This window comes from Mobula birostris, chromosome 2, assembly GCF_030028105.1.
Source record: "Mobula birostris isolate sMobBir1 chromosome 2, sMobBir1.hap1, whole genome shotgun sequence".
NCBI classification, from domain to species: Eukaryota; Metazoa; Chordata; class Chondrichthyes; order Myliobatiformes; family Myliobatidae; genus Mobula; species Mobula birostris.
The window spans coordinates 194,711,525-194,726,765 of NC_092371.1; the positions used below are offsets into that span (position 1 = coordinate 194,711,525).

At 38.4% G+C, this 15,241-nt stretch overlaps 1 protein-coding gene across 3 annotated transcripts in view; it reads right to left on the bottom strand.

The window, feature by feature from the left end:
- nbas (NBAS subunit of NRZ tethering complex) overlaps positions 1–15,241 on the bottom strand; it is a 304,149-nt gene that overhangs the window by 99,289 nt on the left and 189,619 nt on the right. For all 3 annotated transcript variants that reach the window (XR_011885018.1, XM_072251277.1, XM_072251278.1), the window contains 2 exons: positions 14,529–14,666; positions 549–778 (listed from right to left, as the gene is read on the bottom strand). Coding sequence is in view for 2 of the 3 variants with exons in the window: in XM_072251277.1 (XP_072107378.1) it covers positions 549–778; positions 14,529–14,666 (368 nt within the window). In the remaining variant the exon portion in view is untranslated. The remainder of the gene's footprint in view (positions 1–548; positions 779–14,528; positions 14,667–15,241) is intronic.

A 15,241-nucleotide genomic window follows, 5' to 3' on the forward strand; every position in this document is an offset into this window, starting at 1 on the left:
TCTGAGTTGTTATCTGTGACCTGCCGGAGTAGGCATTTTCAGTAATATATCCAAACTGATTACATCAAGAATTTAATTTAAAAAAGACGAAGGGTACAGAAAATAAAACATTAATCCCCAATATAGAATCTTACAGATAACAATGATACTGTTACAAACATCAGGAGATGTCATAAGATGCTCTAAGGATTTTTAGTAAACCATGCTACTAACTGCAAATGGAAATTCCTTTATCTACAGAATGGCTTTCCAGAGTCTGCTGACATTATTCAGAACAAGTATCTTAATAAATAGCATTGAATTCAAATCAGTTGATTTCTTCCTGTGCATTGTGCTTTCCCTAAAAATGGCAGAAATATTCTTCTTTTTGAGTGATAAACCTGAAGGAATTGGTACTTTTCATTGCTTACCTTTACCAATTTTTTTGGAAAGAACTGAGCAAAATTTAAGGGTTCAGTGACTGTTGAATTGTGGCAAGTACTGTGTTATTGGTCTTTGCACAATTTGAGTTTGACTGGAATAATTTTGCATAACAATTTGATACTTACTCTGCTAAGCCTAGAATTGTCTCCCTTTTATATTGGCTATCTGTTGCAAATCGCTGCACATCCACACCTTTGCCAAGTCCTTGAAGTGTTTGAGCTTGTGTGAAATCAGTCAACAATTGATTGTAGTAGTCAAAATGATGAATTAATGTCCGTACTTCTTCTGACCAACTGTTGTCTGCATTTTCAGTCACATGCCTTGTGACCATTTTAATTACCTCTTTGGGATCAGCCTGCAAAATTTCAGATTCATTGATAATAATTATTACCACTGCTTACATGATATTCTTCAACCTACTGAAAAAAATAGTAACTAAAATAAATAGGGAAATGTCTGCAAATATAGGGATGTTAGTAGTTCCCTATATTTCTTAAAATTACACATACTTTGAAAATAAACAATTTCTTCAAAATCATTGTAGCCAGGAAAATATCCAGAAGCACCCGAAATTTATGTATGAAAATGATCTATCTCCGTATGAAAGGAGAATGCCAAGCAAAAATAATTCGAGAAAATAAATGAATGCATGTCCAAAATCTTATGGAAAAATCTTCACAACATTGAGTACTTGTATCAAGTATGGTTTTGCTCTTTAATAATAGAAACTAACAAAAACTGAACAGCTAGACACTAGGTAAATGAAGCAGCAAATAATTTCTGCGGGCTTCAATCATCTTGAGCACTCGCTTGTGGGAGAGATGGCAGGAGATTTTAAAAGATCTCTGGGCCTTCTGAGACTTTTCAATGGGCTTCAATCATAACAATCTACTAGGCACTTGGCAAAGGCCAATAAAAACAAATGAGGTATAATCGGAGCGGCTTTGGTGGGAGAGGGCTAGTGCGTGAGTAGTCAGGCTTTGGCTCAAGATGAGGCCAGGCTAAGACTCTAATTAAGTTTCTATTAAGTTTTTAAAAAAATCATTCTTTGTCTACAAGTACATAACTAGTGTGTGAGAATGAGTCCAGAAAAAGTGGTACGTTCTTTGTGTGAGATGTGGGAACTCTGGAAGATCTCCAGTCTCCCTGATAACTCATCTGCATGAGGTGCATCGAGCTGCAGTTCCTTACGAACTTGTTAGGAAACTGAAGCTGCAGCTGGATGACCTTCAGCTCATAAATAGGTGATAGATTGGAGCTATAAAGGGGTAGTCACCTCTAAATTGCATAAGGCAGGCAGCTGGGTAACTGTCAGGACAGAGAAAGGGAAAAGGCCAACAGGGCAGAGTAACCCCTGTGGCCACTGTAGCCGGCTGTTCCACTCACTAACAAGTATGCTGCTTTGGATACTGTTGGAGGTGGGGGCGGAAGAGACTCACCAAGGAAAAGCCGCAGTAACCGTGGCACTGAATCTGGCTCTGTTGTTCAGAAGGCATGGATGGGGGAATTAAAAAAAGAAGAGTGCAGTAGTGATTGGGGATTCCATAGTTAGAGCAGCAGACAGGGAATTCTGTGGACATAAAAGAGACATCAGATGGTACGTTGCCCCCCAGGTGTAAGGGTCAAGATACGTCTCAGAATGGGTCCACAGCATTCTAAGTGGGAAGGATGATAAAGAGAGAGATAGAAAAAAAATGATGAAGTCCTGAAGAAAGAATATGGGGAGTTAGGTAGAAACCTATAAAACTGGAACTCAAGGGTAGTTATTCCTGGATTGCTGCATGTGTCACATGCCAGTGAGGGAAAGAACAGGATGATTTGGCAGATAAATGCATGGCTGAAGAATTGGCGCGGGGAGCAGGATTTCAGATTTTGGAGAAGATCATGTAGATGATCTTGTAGCAGAGTTAAGAGATTGGCAAGTATGGCATTGTGGGCTTTACTGAGTCAGGGCTTAAAAAAGATCATAGAGGAAGCTTAACCAGAGAACATTACAGCACAGAAACAGGCCTTTTGGCCCTTCTGGGCTGCGCCGAACCATTTTTCTGCCTAGTCCCACTGACCTGCACCTGGACCGTATCCTTCCATACACCTCCCATCCATGTACCTATCCAAGTTTTTCTTAAATGTTAAAAGTGAGCCCGCATTTACCACTTCATCTGGCAGCTCATTCCATACTCCCACCACTCTCTGTGTGAAGAAGACTCCCCCCAATGTTCCCTTCAAACTTTTCCCCTTTCACCCATAACCCACGTCCTCTGTTTTTTTTTCTCCCCTTGCCTCAGTGGAAAAAGCCTGCTTGCATTCACTCTATCTATACCCATCTTAATTTTATATACCTCTATCAAATCTCCCCTCATTCTTCTACACTCCAGGGAATAAAGTCCTAACCTATTCAACCTTTCTCTGTAACTGAGTTTCTCAAGTCCCGGCAACATCCTTGTAAACCTTCTCTGCACTCTTTCAACCTTATTAATATCCTTCCTGTAATTTGGTGACCAAAACTGTACACAATACTCCAAATTCGGCCTCACCAATGCTTTATACAACCTCACCATAACATTCCAACTCTTATAATCAATACTCTGATTAATAAAGTCCAATGTACCAAAAGCTCTCTTTATGACCTTACCTACCTGTGACGCCACTTTTAGGGAATTTTGTATCTGTATTCCCAGATCCCGCTGTTCTACTGCACTTCTCAGTGCCTTACCATTGTCTATCCAAATACTTGCAGATAATTCCTTCCAATAATTACCAACTACCGACGTCAAACTTACCGGCCTATAATTTCCTGGGTTACTTTTAGAGGCTTTTTTAAATAATGGAACAACATGAGCTATCCTCCAATCCTCCGGCACCTCACCCGTAGATACCGACATTTAAAATATATCTGCCAGGGCCCCTGAAATTTCAATACTAGTCTCCTTCAAGGTCCGAGGGAATGCTGTCAGGTCCTGGGGATTTATCTACCCTGATTTGCCTCAAGAAAACTCTGCACTCTCAAAATTTCTCCTTTGAAGGCCAAGGACACACATTATATCGAAAGGACAGGTAGGTAGGCAGAGAGGACAGGGTGGCTCTGTTGGTAAAAAAAAATGAAATCAAATCACTTTGTTTCCTGATCTTGTGCACTGTCTGTCTCTGTGACTCAGAAGGGTAGGGGAGAAGTGGAATGCAGTAGTGATAGGGGATTCCATTATTTGAGCAGCAGACAGCAGATTCTGTGGATATGAAAGAGATACCCAGATGGAAATTTGGGTCAGTGATGTCTCAGATCAGGTCTGCAGTGTACTAAGGCGGGCGGGGGGGTGGGGGGTGAAAAGTCATAGTATCTATTGGTACCAATGACATAGGTAGAAAAAGGGATGAGGTCCTGAAGCGAAAATATAGGGATTTAGGTAAAAAGCTGAAAAGCAGGACCTCCAGGGTAGTAATCAAGATTACTTTCAAGATTGCTGCCCGTGCCATGAGCCAGTGAAGGTAAGAACCCAAGGGTGACAAATATCCTTGCAGGCAGGTTTGTTAGAGCTGTTGGGGAGGGTTTAAACTAATTTGGCAGGGGGGATGGGAACCAGAGTGATTGGGCTGAGGATTGAGTAGCTAATATACAATGAGACTCAATGTGTAGTAAGACTGTGCAGAAGGATAGGTAGGTGATGGGGTAAAATTGCAGTAAACATAATGAGACAAAATAGAAAGAGGTGATGAATACAGGAATGAAAATGTTACATTTAAATACACACAGTATATGGAATAAGGTGGGTGATCATGTAGTGCAGTTAGAGATGGTAAGTATGATGTTGTGAGCACCACTGAGTTGTAGCTGAAAGATCTTACTTGGGAGCTTAACATCCAAGGATACAGATTGTATCAAAAGGGCAAGCAGGCAGGCAGAGGTGTGGCTCTGTTGGTAAAAATGGAAATCAAATCCTTGGAAAGAGGTGACATAGAATCAAAAGACGTAGAATCCTTGTGGGTATAGTTAAGAAACTACAAGGGTAAAAGATCCTGGTGGAGATATATACAGGCCTCTAAAGAGTACTCAGTATGTGGGCTACAATCTACAGCGGGAGATAGAAAAGGCATATAAAAGGGCAATGTTGCATTAGTCAGTGGGTTTCTTTCTTTTTCAATCTTTTTATTAATTTCAAAACATAGCAATAATACAAATAGTAGGAGATATATTGTTACACTTAAAAAAGTAATTGCAAAACCAAATAGTGTAAATTAACAAAGCTCCCAATCATATAGAACTAACAACGGTTAATACAAAGCAAAAAAAAACTGGAAAAAAAACATGAAAAAGAAAAAAAACAAAACAGAAAAAAACAAACCCCATCCCCAAAGAAAAGCAGAATTAATCAACTAAACTAAAAGACTTGGGCAGTACTAACAACTTAAAAATGGGAAAGAAGAAAACCTTAGTGTCGGTGATTCCATTCCTCTCCACCAACAGTACAGAAAGATAAAACAAGTTTGGAAATGATCAAATTACATCAAATGAAAATGCTGAATGAATGGCCTCCAAGTTTTTTCAAACTTAATGGAAGGGTCATAAACCGCACTTCTAATTTTCTCCAAATTCAAACACACCATAGTTTGTGAAAACCAATGAAATACAGTAGGAGGGTTAATCTCTTTCCAATTCAACAAAATGGATCTTCTAGCCATTAAAGTAAGAAATGCAATCATTCTACGTGATGAAGAGGTTAAATTATTTAAATCTATCATTGGTAATCCAAAGATAGCAGTAATTGGATGAGGTTGTAAGTCTATATTCAAGACCGTTGAAATAATATCAAAAATATCTTTCCAATATTTTTCCAACAAAGGACATGACCAAAACATGTAGGTTAAAGAAGCTATCTGGGAATGACATCTGTCACATATTGGATTAATATAAGAATAATAACGAGATAGTTTATCTTTGGACATATGAGCCCTGTGCACTACTTTAAACTGTATCAACATATGTTTAGCACATACAGAGGATGAATTCACCAATTGAAGAATTTTTTCCCATTTTTCAGTCAGTATATTAATCTCAAGTTCTCTTTCCCAGTCAGCTTTAATTTTATTAGAAGCATCAGGACATAAATTCATAATCATATTATATATAATTGCTACTACACTTTTCTGAGAAAGATTTAAATCTAAAATTTTTTCCAAAGTGTCCATTGGATATGGGTGTGGAAAATTAGGGGAGACAGTAATTAAAAAGTTTCTAATCTGTAGATATCTAAAAAAGTGAGATCTGGGTAAGTTATACTTATTAGAGAGTTGATCAAAAGACATAAAACAATTATCCAAAAATAAATCGCAAAAAGATATTATACCTTTGGTTTTCCAATCAAAGTAAGCTTGATCCATAGTGGAAGGTTGAAAAAGGAAATTTGGTATAATGGGACTTGCTAGAATAAATTGATTGAACCCAAAAAATCTTTGGAATTGAAACCATATACGTAAAGTATGCTTAACTATTGGATTATTCATTTGTTTATACGATTTAAAAGAAGTAAAAGGAAGTGAAGTTCCTAAAACCGAACCCAAGGAAAACTCTTGTAATGAATTAGATTCAAGATTTACCCAATGTGGGTTTAAAGATACATCCAAATCTCCTAACCAAAATTTTAAATATCGAGTATTAATTGCCCAATAATAGAATCTAAAATTCGGGAGGGTGAGCCCCCCCTCCTTTTTAGATTTCTGTAGATACCTTTTACCTAACCTAGAATTTTTGTTCTGCCAAATATATGAGGAAATTTTTGAATCTACGTTATCGAAAAAAGATTTTGGAATAAAAATTGGAACCAATTGAAATATATACAAAAATTTGGGCAAAATGATCATCTTAATAGCATTAATCCGACCAATCAAAGACAAAGAGATTGGTGACCATTTAGTAAATAAAAGTTTAATCTGATCAATTAAAGGTAAAAAATTAGCTTTAAATAAATCTTTATATTTTTTCGTAATTGTTATCCCTAAATATATAAATGAATCAGTAACCAATTTAAATGGTAAACGTCCATAAATAGATACCTGCTTATTTACAGGGAATAATTCACTCTTATTAAGATTCAATTTGTAACCAGAGAAGTTACTAAATTGAGCCAACAGACCTAGAATAGCAGGAATTGGCTTCTCTGGGTTGGAGATGTATAACAACAAATCATCTGCATATAATGATAATTTATGTATTTCGTTTCCACGGGTAATACCAAAAATATTTGGCGAGTCATGAATAGCAATTGCTAAAGGTTCAAGGGCAATATTGAATAGTAAAGGACTAAGAGGGCAACCTTGCCTAGTACCACGAAAAAGACGAAAAAAAGGAGATCTATGATTATTTGTACAAACCGAGGCTACCGGGGAGTAATATAACAATTTAATCCAAGATATTAATGTCAAATTAAAATTAAATTTCTCAAGAACATTAAATAAATAAGGCCATTCAACTCTGTCAAAGGCTTTCTCAGCATCTAATGAGATAATACATTCCGGGGCAGTGAGTGAGGGGGTGCAGGTAGATTGGAAAAATCTGGTTGGTGCTGGTTCCCAAGGGAGAGAAGTTTTAGTATGCCTACGAGAGGGTTTTTAGAGCAGCCCACTCGGGCAAAGGCAATTCTAGAATTGGGTGTTTGGTAATGAACCAGATTTAATTAAGGAGCTTGAGGTAAAGGAATCCTTAGGAGGCTGTGTCACTGAGTCTTAGAGCAATACAACTCTAAATTCTCACTGCCACATTTCAACCAATTTTCGCAGCTGGTCCAGGTCCTGCTGCAAGTTTTAATAGCTCTCCTTGCTGTCCACTACACCCCCAATCTTGGTGTCACCAGTAAATTTGCTAATCCAATTTTCTACATTATCATCTCGTTTGTTGATTTAGATGGCAAACAGCAAAGGGCCCAGCCCCGATCCCTGCAGTACACCACTAGTCACAGCCTCCAGTCAGAGACTCACCCATCTACTACCACTCTCTGCCTTCACCTGCAAAGCCAATGTCTAATCCAATTTACTACCTCATCCTGGATGCCAAAAGCGAATGAACCTTCTTGACCAACCACCCATGCTGAAATCCAGGCAGACAACATCCACTGCCTTGCCTTAATCAACTTTTCAAATAATTGCCTTGGAAAACACTATCATGTAATCATATTATGATAGAATTTATCCTGGAGTTTCAGAGGGAGAAGTTAAAATTGAATATTTTAGTATCACAGTGGAGTAAATGAATTACAGAGGCATGAGAGAGCCTCCAAGCTAGCTAAAGTTGACTGGAAGGAGACACTGGCACGAATGATGGCAGAGAAACAATGCTTGGGAGTTTCTGGGGCAATTGGGATGATGCAGGATAGATACATTCCAAAGAAGAAGTATTCTCAAGGGACAATGAGGCAACTGTGGCTGACAAGGGAAGTACAAAAGAGAGAGCATATAAAATAGCGAAAATTTGTGGAAAGTTAGAGGATTGGGAAGCTTTTTAAAACCAACAGAAGGCAAGTAAAAAAGCAATATGGAGAGAAAAGAAGAAATATGAAGGTAAGGGAGCTAATAATTTAAAAGCAGATACCAAAAGGTTTTTCAGAAATATAAAAAGAGGTGAGAGTGGATATTGGACCACTGCAAAATAACACTGATGAGGTAGGAATGGGAGACAAAGAAATGGAGGATGAACTTCATATGTGTATTGCTGTGGTGTTCTCTGTGGAAATCACCAGCACAATGTCATAAAGTCGAAAGCATTGGGGGCAGAAGTAAGTGTAGTTGTTAATAGTAAAAAAGGTGGTGCTTGAGAAGCTGATTTCAGTGTACTTGGAGGCACATGATAAAATAGGTTAAAATCAGCATGGTTTCCTTAAGGAGATACCTTGCCTAACTAATCTGTTGAAATTCCTTGTGGAAATAACAGGATAGGTAGACAAAAGAGATTCAGCGGATGTTATTTACCTGGATTTTTAGAAGGCCACTGACAAGGTGCCACACATGAGCTTGCTTAACAAGAGACCATGATAATATTCTTTTCATATTATATGTCAATAATTTGGATGATGGAAATGATAACTTTGTGGCCAAGTTTGCAGGTGAAATGAAGATAAATGGAGGGGCAGGTAGCTCTGAGGAAACAGACTTTGCAGAAGGACTTAAACTTAGACCAATTAGGAGAATAGGCAAAGAAGTGGCAGACAGAATATAATGCAGGGAAGTGTACAGTCATACATGTTGATAGAAGGAATAAAGACACAGACTATTTATAAATGGAGAGAAAATTCAGAAATCAGATGCCTTGCACGGGCACCTGTGTGCGCATATGTGACGCACAAATCGTTTCTTTCCCCACAAATCGGTTTTGGCTTAATCTTCTCGACTGTACTGTACATACATTATTTCTTCATTATATAGGCGTGTATTTATCATATCATTCCTGCTTTTACTATATGTTAGGTGTTTTATGTGTTATTTGGTATAATTTGGTAGGTTATTTTTTAGGTCTGGGAACGCTCAAAAATTTTTCCCATATAAATTAATGGTAATTGCTGCTTCGCTTTACGCCATTTTAGCACAAAAGGTTTCATAGGAATGCTCTACCTTAGCCGGGGGAAATAAGGGACAAGGGCGGTCCTGTATGGGACAAACCAATTTAGCCCAATATACGGGATGTCCTGGGCAAATACAGGACAGTTGGCAACCCTATGTTCAAGTTCAACAGTGCGTGACAGGGAATGAGGAAAAGTGCAGCTGACTCATATCGTTTTCTGGCAGCCCGGTAGCAGATGCTTTGCAGCCCGGTACCGGTGCGCGGCCCAGTGGTTGGGGACTGCTGGTCTAAATAATCTGCTGGAGGAAGTCAGCAGTAAAGTAGAATCTGTGGTGGCTAGCAATCATCCATGTTTCAGGCTGAAACCCTGCACCAGGATCTTGAAATATCAATAATTTCTCTCCCCTCCCCCATAAATATTACTTGAGACACTGAGTTCCTTGTGCATCAGTAAGTAAACAAAGCTGATATCACAATGGTAAAAAAGGACAGCAAACCAATTAAAGTTCTGCATGCCAAGCTCTTTGTTGCTAAATACGTGAAACTAATTTTTAATGATCACTATTGCTTATGAGATTTCTGCATCAATAAATCACCCTGCTGAACTCCAAGCAAAAACATCGCCAAATTCTGAGACCTGGTCCTCCTCTACAACACCTTCTTCTACAACTTCCTGACCACCAGAACACAATCAATAGGGGCAGGAGGCAACACCACCACCACAATTATTCTAAACACCAGTGCTCCACAAGGTTGCATTATCAGCTGCCTATTTTATTCCCTGTACACGCATGATTGTGTGGCCGGATTCTGCTCTAATTTTGCAGATACCACCAGAGTAGGTCGTATCTCACATAACAAAGCTGGAGACCCAAGTGACATGGTGTCATGACAACACAACCTTTCCCTCAATATCAGCAAAACACAAGGGCTGGCCATTGAGATCAGGAGTATAGGCTTGATGGGAGAGATCAGGATGATGCATATGCTCGTCTCCAAATAGGGTCATAGAAATATACAGCACAGAAACAGGCCCTTTGGTCCATCCAATCTATGCTGAATCATTTAAACTGCCTACTCCCATCGAGCTGCACCTGGACCATAGCCCTTCGTACCCTTAACATCCATGTTCTATCCAAACTTCTCTTAGAGGTGTATAAGATGATGACAGGCATTGATCGCGTGGATAGTCAGAAGCTTTATCCCCAGGGCTGAAATGGTTGCCACAAGAGGACACAAGCTTAAGGTGCTGGGGAGTAGGTACAGAGGAGATGTCAGGGGTAAGTTGTTTTGTTTTTTTACACAGAGAGTGGTGAGTGCGTGGAATGTGCTGCCAGCAATGGTGGTGAAGGCGGATACGATAGGGTCTTTTAAGAGACTTTTGGATAGCTACATGGAGCTTAGAAAAATAGAGGGCTATAGGTAACCCTAGATAATTTCTAAAGTAGCTACATGTTCAGCACAACTTTGTGGGCTGAAGGGCCTGTATTGTGCTGTAGGTTTTCTATGTTTTCTATGCTAAACATTGAATTCAAGCTCATATGCACCACTTGCACTGGCAGCTTGATCCACATGCTCATGACCCTTTGAGTGAAGAAGTTTTCCCTCATGAATCATTATTCTGATTCATTTGTACAGTGAATCAAACTGGCAAGATAACTTAAACACGAGGAATTCTGCAGATGCTGGAAATTCAAGCAACACACATCAAAGTTGCTGGTGAATGCAACAGGTCAGGCAGCATCTCTAGGAAGAGGTACAGTCGACGTTTCAGGCCGAGACCCATCGTCAGGACCCTTCGTCCATCCAGTTCCAGCTCCAATTTCTTAACACGGAGTATTAGAAACCACAACTGGATAACACTTGTCACAAGTATTGCCATCAGGGATACTGGAGGTCTCCCTACCTTCCCACATCCCACAAGAGGAGCATTTAACTATCCTGCCTGGTGTCCCTCCTAAACTAACGTACAAATATTAAGGAGAACAATAAATAAACTGGGGTGGGGGGGGGGAAATAAAATCTACAAACTGCATGTATGCCTTCTCTCACTTAAGCGTCTCCTCACTGAAGCCTCGAAGACCTGAAGCCTCAAAAATCTCACTCTAACATTGTCCACTCCAACAATGGCCACTCCACTTGCCCCTGCCTTATTTTAATTTGTTCTTGCCAATCAATCCCAATCGCTGATTGGCTGCTGTTCAAAGCACCAAACTGCTGCAAATCAATGCCTTATGTACTCAATCAGCGAACCTGAATGAGCTACATCTTCGCAAGCTTCAGATCATTGATCAGCCGCTGCTGAAAAACCTGATGCTGAAGGCTGAGAGTTTCAAGCTCCTAAGAATGAACATCAATAGCTTTATTCTGGTCCAACAACATTGAGCCTATGGCTTAATATGCCTATTTCCTCAGGAGGCTAAGGAAATTAGGCATGTTGCTAACAACCCTTACCAATTTTTATCAAAGACCATAGAAACTACCCTACCTAGATGTATCATGCCTTGGTATGGCAAAAACTGTGCGCATGACCACAAAAAAAACTGCAGAGCGTTATAGTCACAGCTTAACACATCAGGGACTCTGACTATGCTAGCTGCCTTACTGAGGCTGTGAGAAGTATAGACAAAGAACCCATTGACCCTGTACATTTTACACTTCTCCCCTCTGAAAGCATGTACCAGTAGGCTTAAAGACAACTTCTACTACCTCACTGTTATAAGACTATTGAATGGTTTCCTAGTATGCCAAGATGAACTCAATCTTGATCAATCTTGTTATGATCTTGCACGTTAGGGTCTACCTGCACTGTACTTTCTTTATAGCTGTATTCTATTTTGCTTTACCTTGTACCAGCTCAATACATAGTACAATGATTTGATCTGAATGAACCCATCTTAATGAATGTGACAATAATTAACTAATTCCAATTCACTGTGCTAGTTTCCCAAAGCACCTGAGAATCACCTGCTCATGCAATCTTTTATTGGTCATGACAAACAATCTGCTAGAAAAAATCAGGGGATTCAGCAGCATCTGTGGGAGGAAAGGTACTTTTGAAATCTCAGGTTGAAACCCTGCATTTGTACAAAGTTACTCCAGCAGACTGTGGCTCCAGATTCCAGCAGCTGAAGCCTCTTCAAACTCGCATGTAAATGACAACTTAATAAATTAGATAAGAATAGTAGATACTGCAATGAACAAAGTACTTTAGGTAATGACTTCCACTATTTAAGTAAGTGGCCCTAAAAATAATAGATGATTGGTGGTCAGTTTTCAAGGTTTCAGGGACTCCACGATTTCAATGAATTGGCAGATAGCTACTGTAACAAAGCTATCTAAAAAACAGAACTGACAGACAAAACAGAAAACCATAGTCTGAGATCAGAAGTGGTGGTAAGACCATAGTCTGAGATCAGAAGTGGTGGTAAGACCTCCATTATAAAAGATGCAACAGCAGCACACTAGGAAATCAGTGAGCAAATTGTAAAACCTCAATATGGACTTACAGAAAGAAAACAATGCTCTATAAATCTATAGGAATGTTTCAAGTCTGTAATTGGCAGAATAAAAACAATGGATGTTCAGTATTAGGAATTGCAGAAGGCTTTTGATACGGTTGCATTAGCATGTAAAACTAAAGGCATGGCACTGGAGGGAAGGGAGTACGGATATTAAGCTGCTGGGCATTAAAAGATAGAGTAGAAATGACAGGTAGTAAGTTATTGGGCATTCTAATAATTAGCTAGGATCCCAGCTAACCACAATATAGATGATTGGTTTAGACAAAGAAATTACATGTAATATATCCAGAGGGGGATGTAATGGAAACATGATAATGGGGGATTTGATTGGGGGATGGGAGGCTGAAGGAGGGGTATGAAAGACAGAACAAAAAAAGGTAGAAAAAATGGGAAAGGAGAATAAAATAGTACACAACTGGGAGCTGAAAACAGCCATATCTGACAGAATGCCAGCTCTGCAAACCTGCCACCTAGTCTGCACTTGAACTATGAACATAAGTTAAAGAGTAAGCTAGATAATATTCAGATGACAATAAATTTTTTCATTGAGTACTGAACCTAGAGAATTCACTACCATAGGAAATAGTTGAAGAAATCATTAAATATATTGAAAAATGAGTTCCTAGAACTTAACAGATTATGGGATGGGGGGGGGGAAGGTAGTTGTAATGATAAACTATGATCATTACAAAAGGCAGAGCCAAATAGTCCATTTGTGCCCTTATTTTCCATGTTTTTATTTATTTTGTCTCGTGAATTACGTGCTTAATATTGATACAAAATACTTGCACTCAACAGGATTATTTTCATTGAAATACAATAAAATATCTGCTTAACACAGGTATATCTTGGTTAAATTAATTATATTATTGAGAATTTTTAATTTCCCAAAGATATAGTTAATCTTGTTACACCTGAGGTTAGAAGGTTTCACCACAGAAATAATGAATCATCTGAATATACCACTTTTGGAGTTGACCAGTAAATTCCTGGGAACAATTTGAAATAAAAAGCCTCCTTAAACCTACATTTCCCCCCCACTAAAACCTAGGCAATTCTCTTTAGTTTCTTGTACATTAATTGGTTGATTAAGACAACTTTCTTTTATCATTTGAATAATGATTTCTTTACTAGCTTAGGCACTTAGGCAGCAGTTAGTGTTTAATAACAAGTTAGTCTAGTGGAAACAAAAAAAGAATTACTGGAGGAACTCAGCAAGTTTTGTAGAGGGAAATGGACAATTGATGTTATGGATCAGCCTCTGTCTAGGTCAAAAAAGCAGAGGGAGAGAAGCAGAGGTGAGTGGAAGAGCTGCTAAGTAATAGGCAAATCTAGGTGAGGAGGGATGATTGGCAGATGGAGGATGGTAGGGTAAAAACAGGGACAGAGGTTGGGAGATGATAGGTGAAGGTAATAGAAGGGCTGTAAATGATAGAATGAGATAGGAAAGTGGAGTATAGAACCAAATAAGGGAAGTCGGGTGGGCAAGTAGGAACATCTTGTGGAACACACATGAAAGTTGCTGCTGTGTTCACCAGCAACTTTGATGTGTGTTGCTTGAATTTCCAGCATCTGCAGAATTCCTGTTGCTTACATCTTGTGGAAACCTAGGTACAATTGATTGATATGGAGATGTATAAACTAACAGGTGCTAACTTGTTTAAAATCAGATTTTATTTATTTAAAATCAGGCTTTATTTGACAATTCAGATACAGAGAGCAGCTTAGTGATTTTTAAATTTAATAACACCAAGTAAATTTCTTACATGAAATGAGAAATAATTCCACATAACACTAATATTTAAAGCAGATTAAATTAATGACAAGTTAATGCAGCAAATATGAAATTTGATAAGTTCTAATCAGAAATACATGTTTTGGATGTCCTTATATATCCCTTTTCCTCTTCATTGCCTCACTGTTAATTACTTTTATTCTCAAGTAATGCTCCCAGTTGAAACATGACAAACAATATTTCAATTATACGATAGCACTTCTATTACAACTACTTTCAATTACATAGAAAACTAAACACTAACCTTGTATAACGGATGACACTTGTCCTTAAAGCATGGACTTATGCGGACATAAATCTGCAAAGCATAATAATAGCCAGCAAATTGTAGAGATAAAGCTGAATGAGGCAGCTTCTCAAAACACTTGGTAGCATCGACAACCTAGGGAAAATAAACAGGTCACATTTAAAATACAGAGAACACCGTTCACAAGTCAAGCTATTGAGAGCAGTTATCACACAAATCTAACAGAAGCCATTTTTGAAAGTACCATAATTCATTTTCAGCGTTTGTAAATTAAATATTAACATTTTCCAAAATATCACAATTTGTATGAGTGTCATTTCAATTAATTTCTTTCACATTATATAAATTTTGGAACTAATTGTGAGAGAACTTCCACATCCAGTAATTTAAGTCAAGTTAGCCTTTGAAATATTATAGTTTTGAAGATGCTTATATTTCTTGCTCAATACTTACAATGTAGGATGTAGCTCCATATGCTAAGCTTCAGGCTTTTAAATCAAGGGAACTGAAAATTGAGTTAGCCAGCACTTCATTATTTTCAACAGCTACAAGTAATTAAATCATTAATGTCTGTTCAACTTCATGAAATTCTACAGGAAGATGAAAATGTTTATGATATGATCTATGCCATGTCGTTTGAGGTATTGTTCTCAGCTAATATAAACCTGAAATTACTGGAAAATCTCAGCAGGTGAGCAGCATCTGTAGAG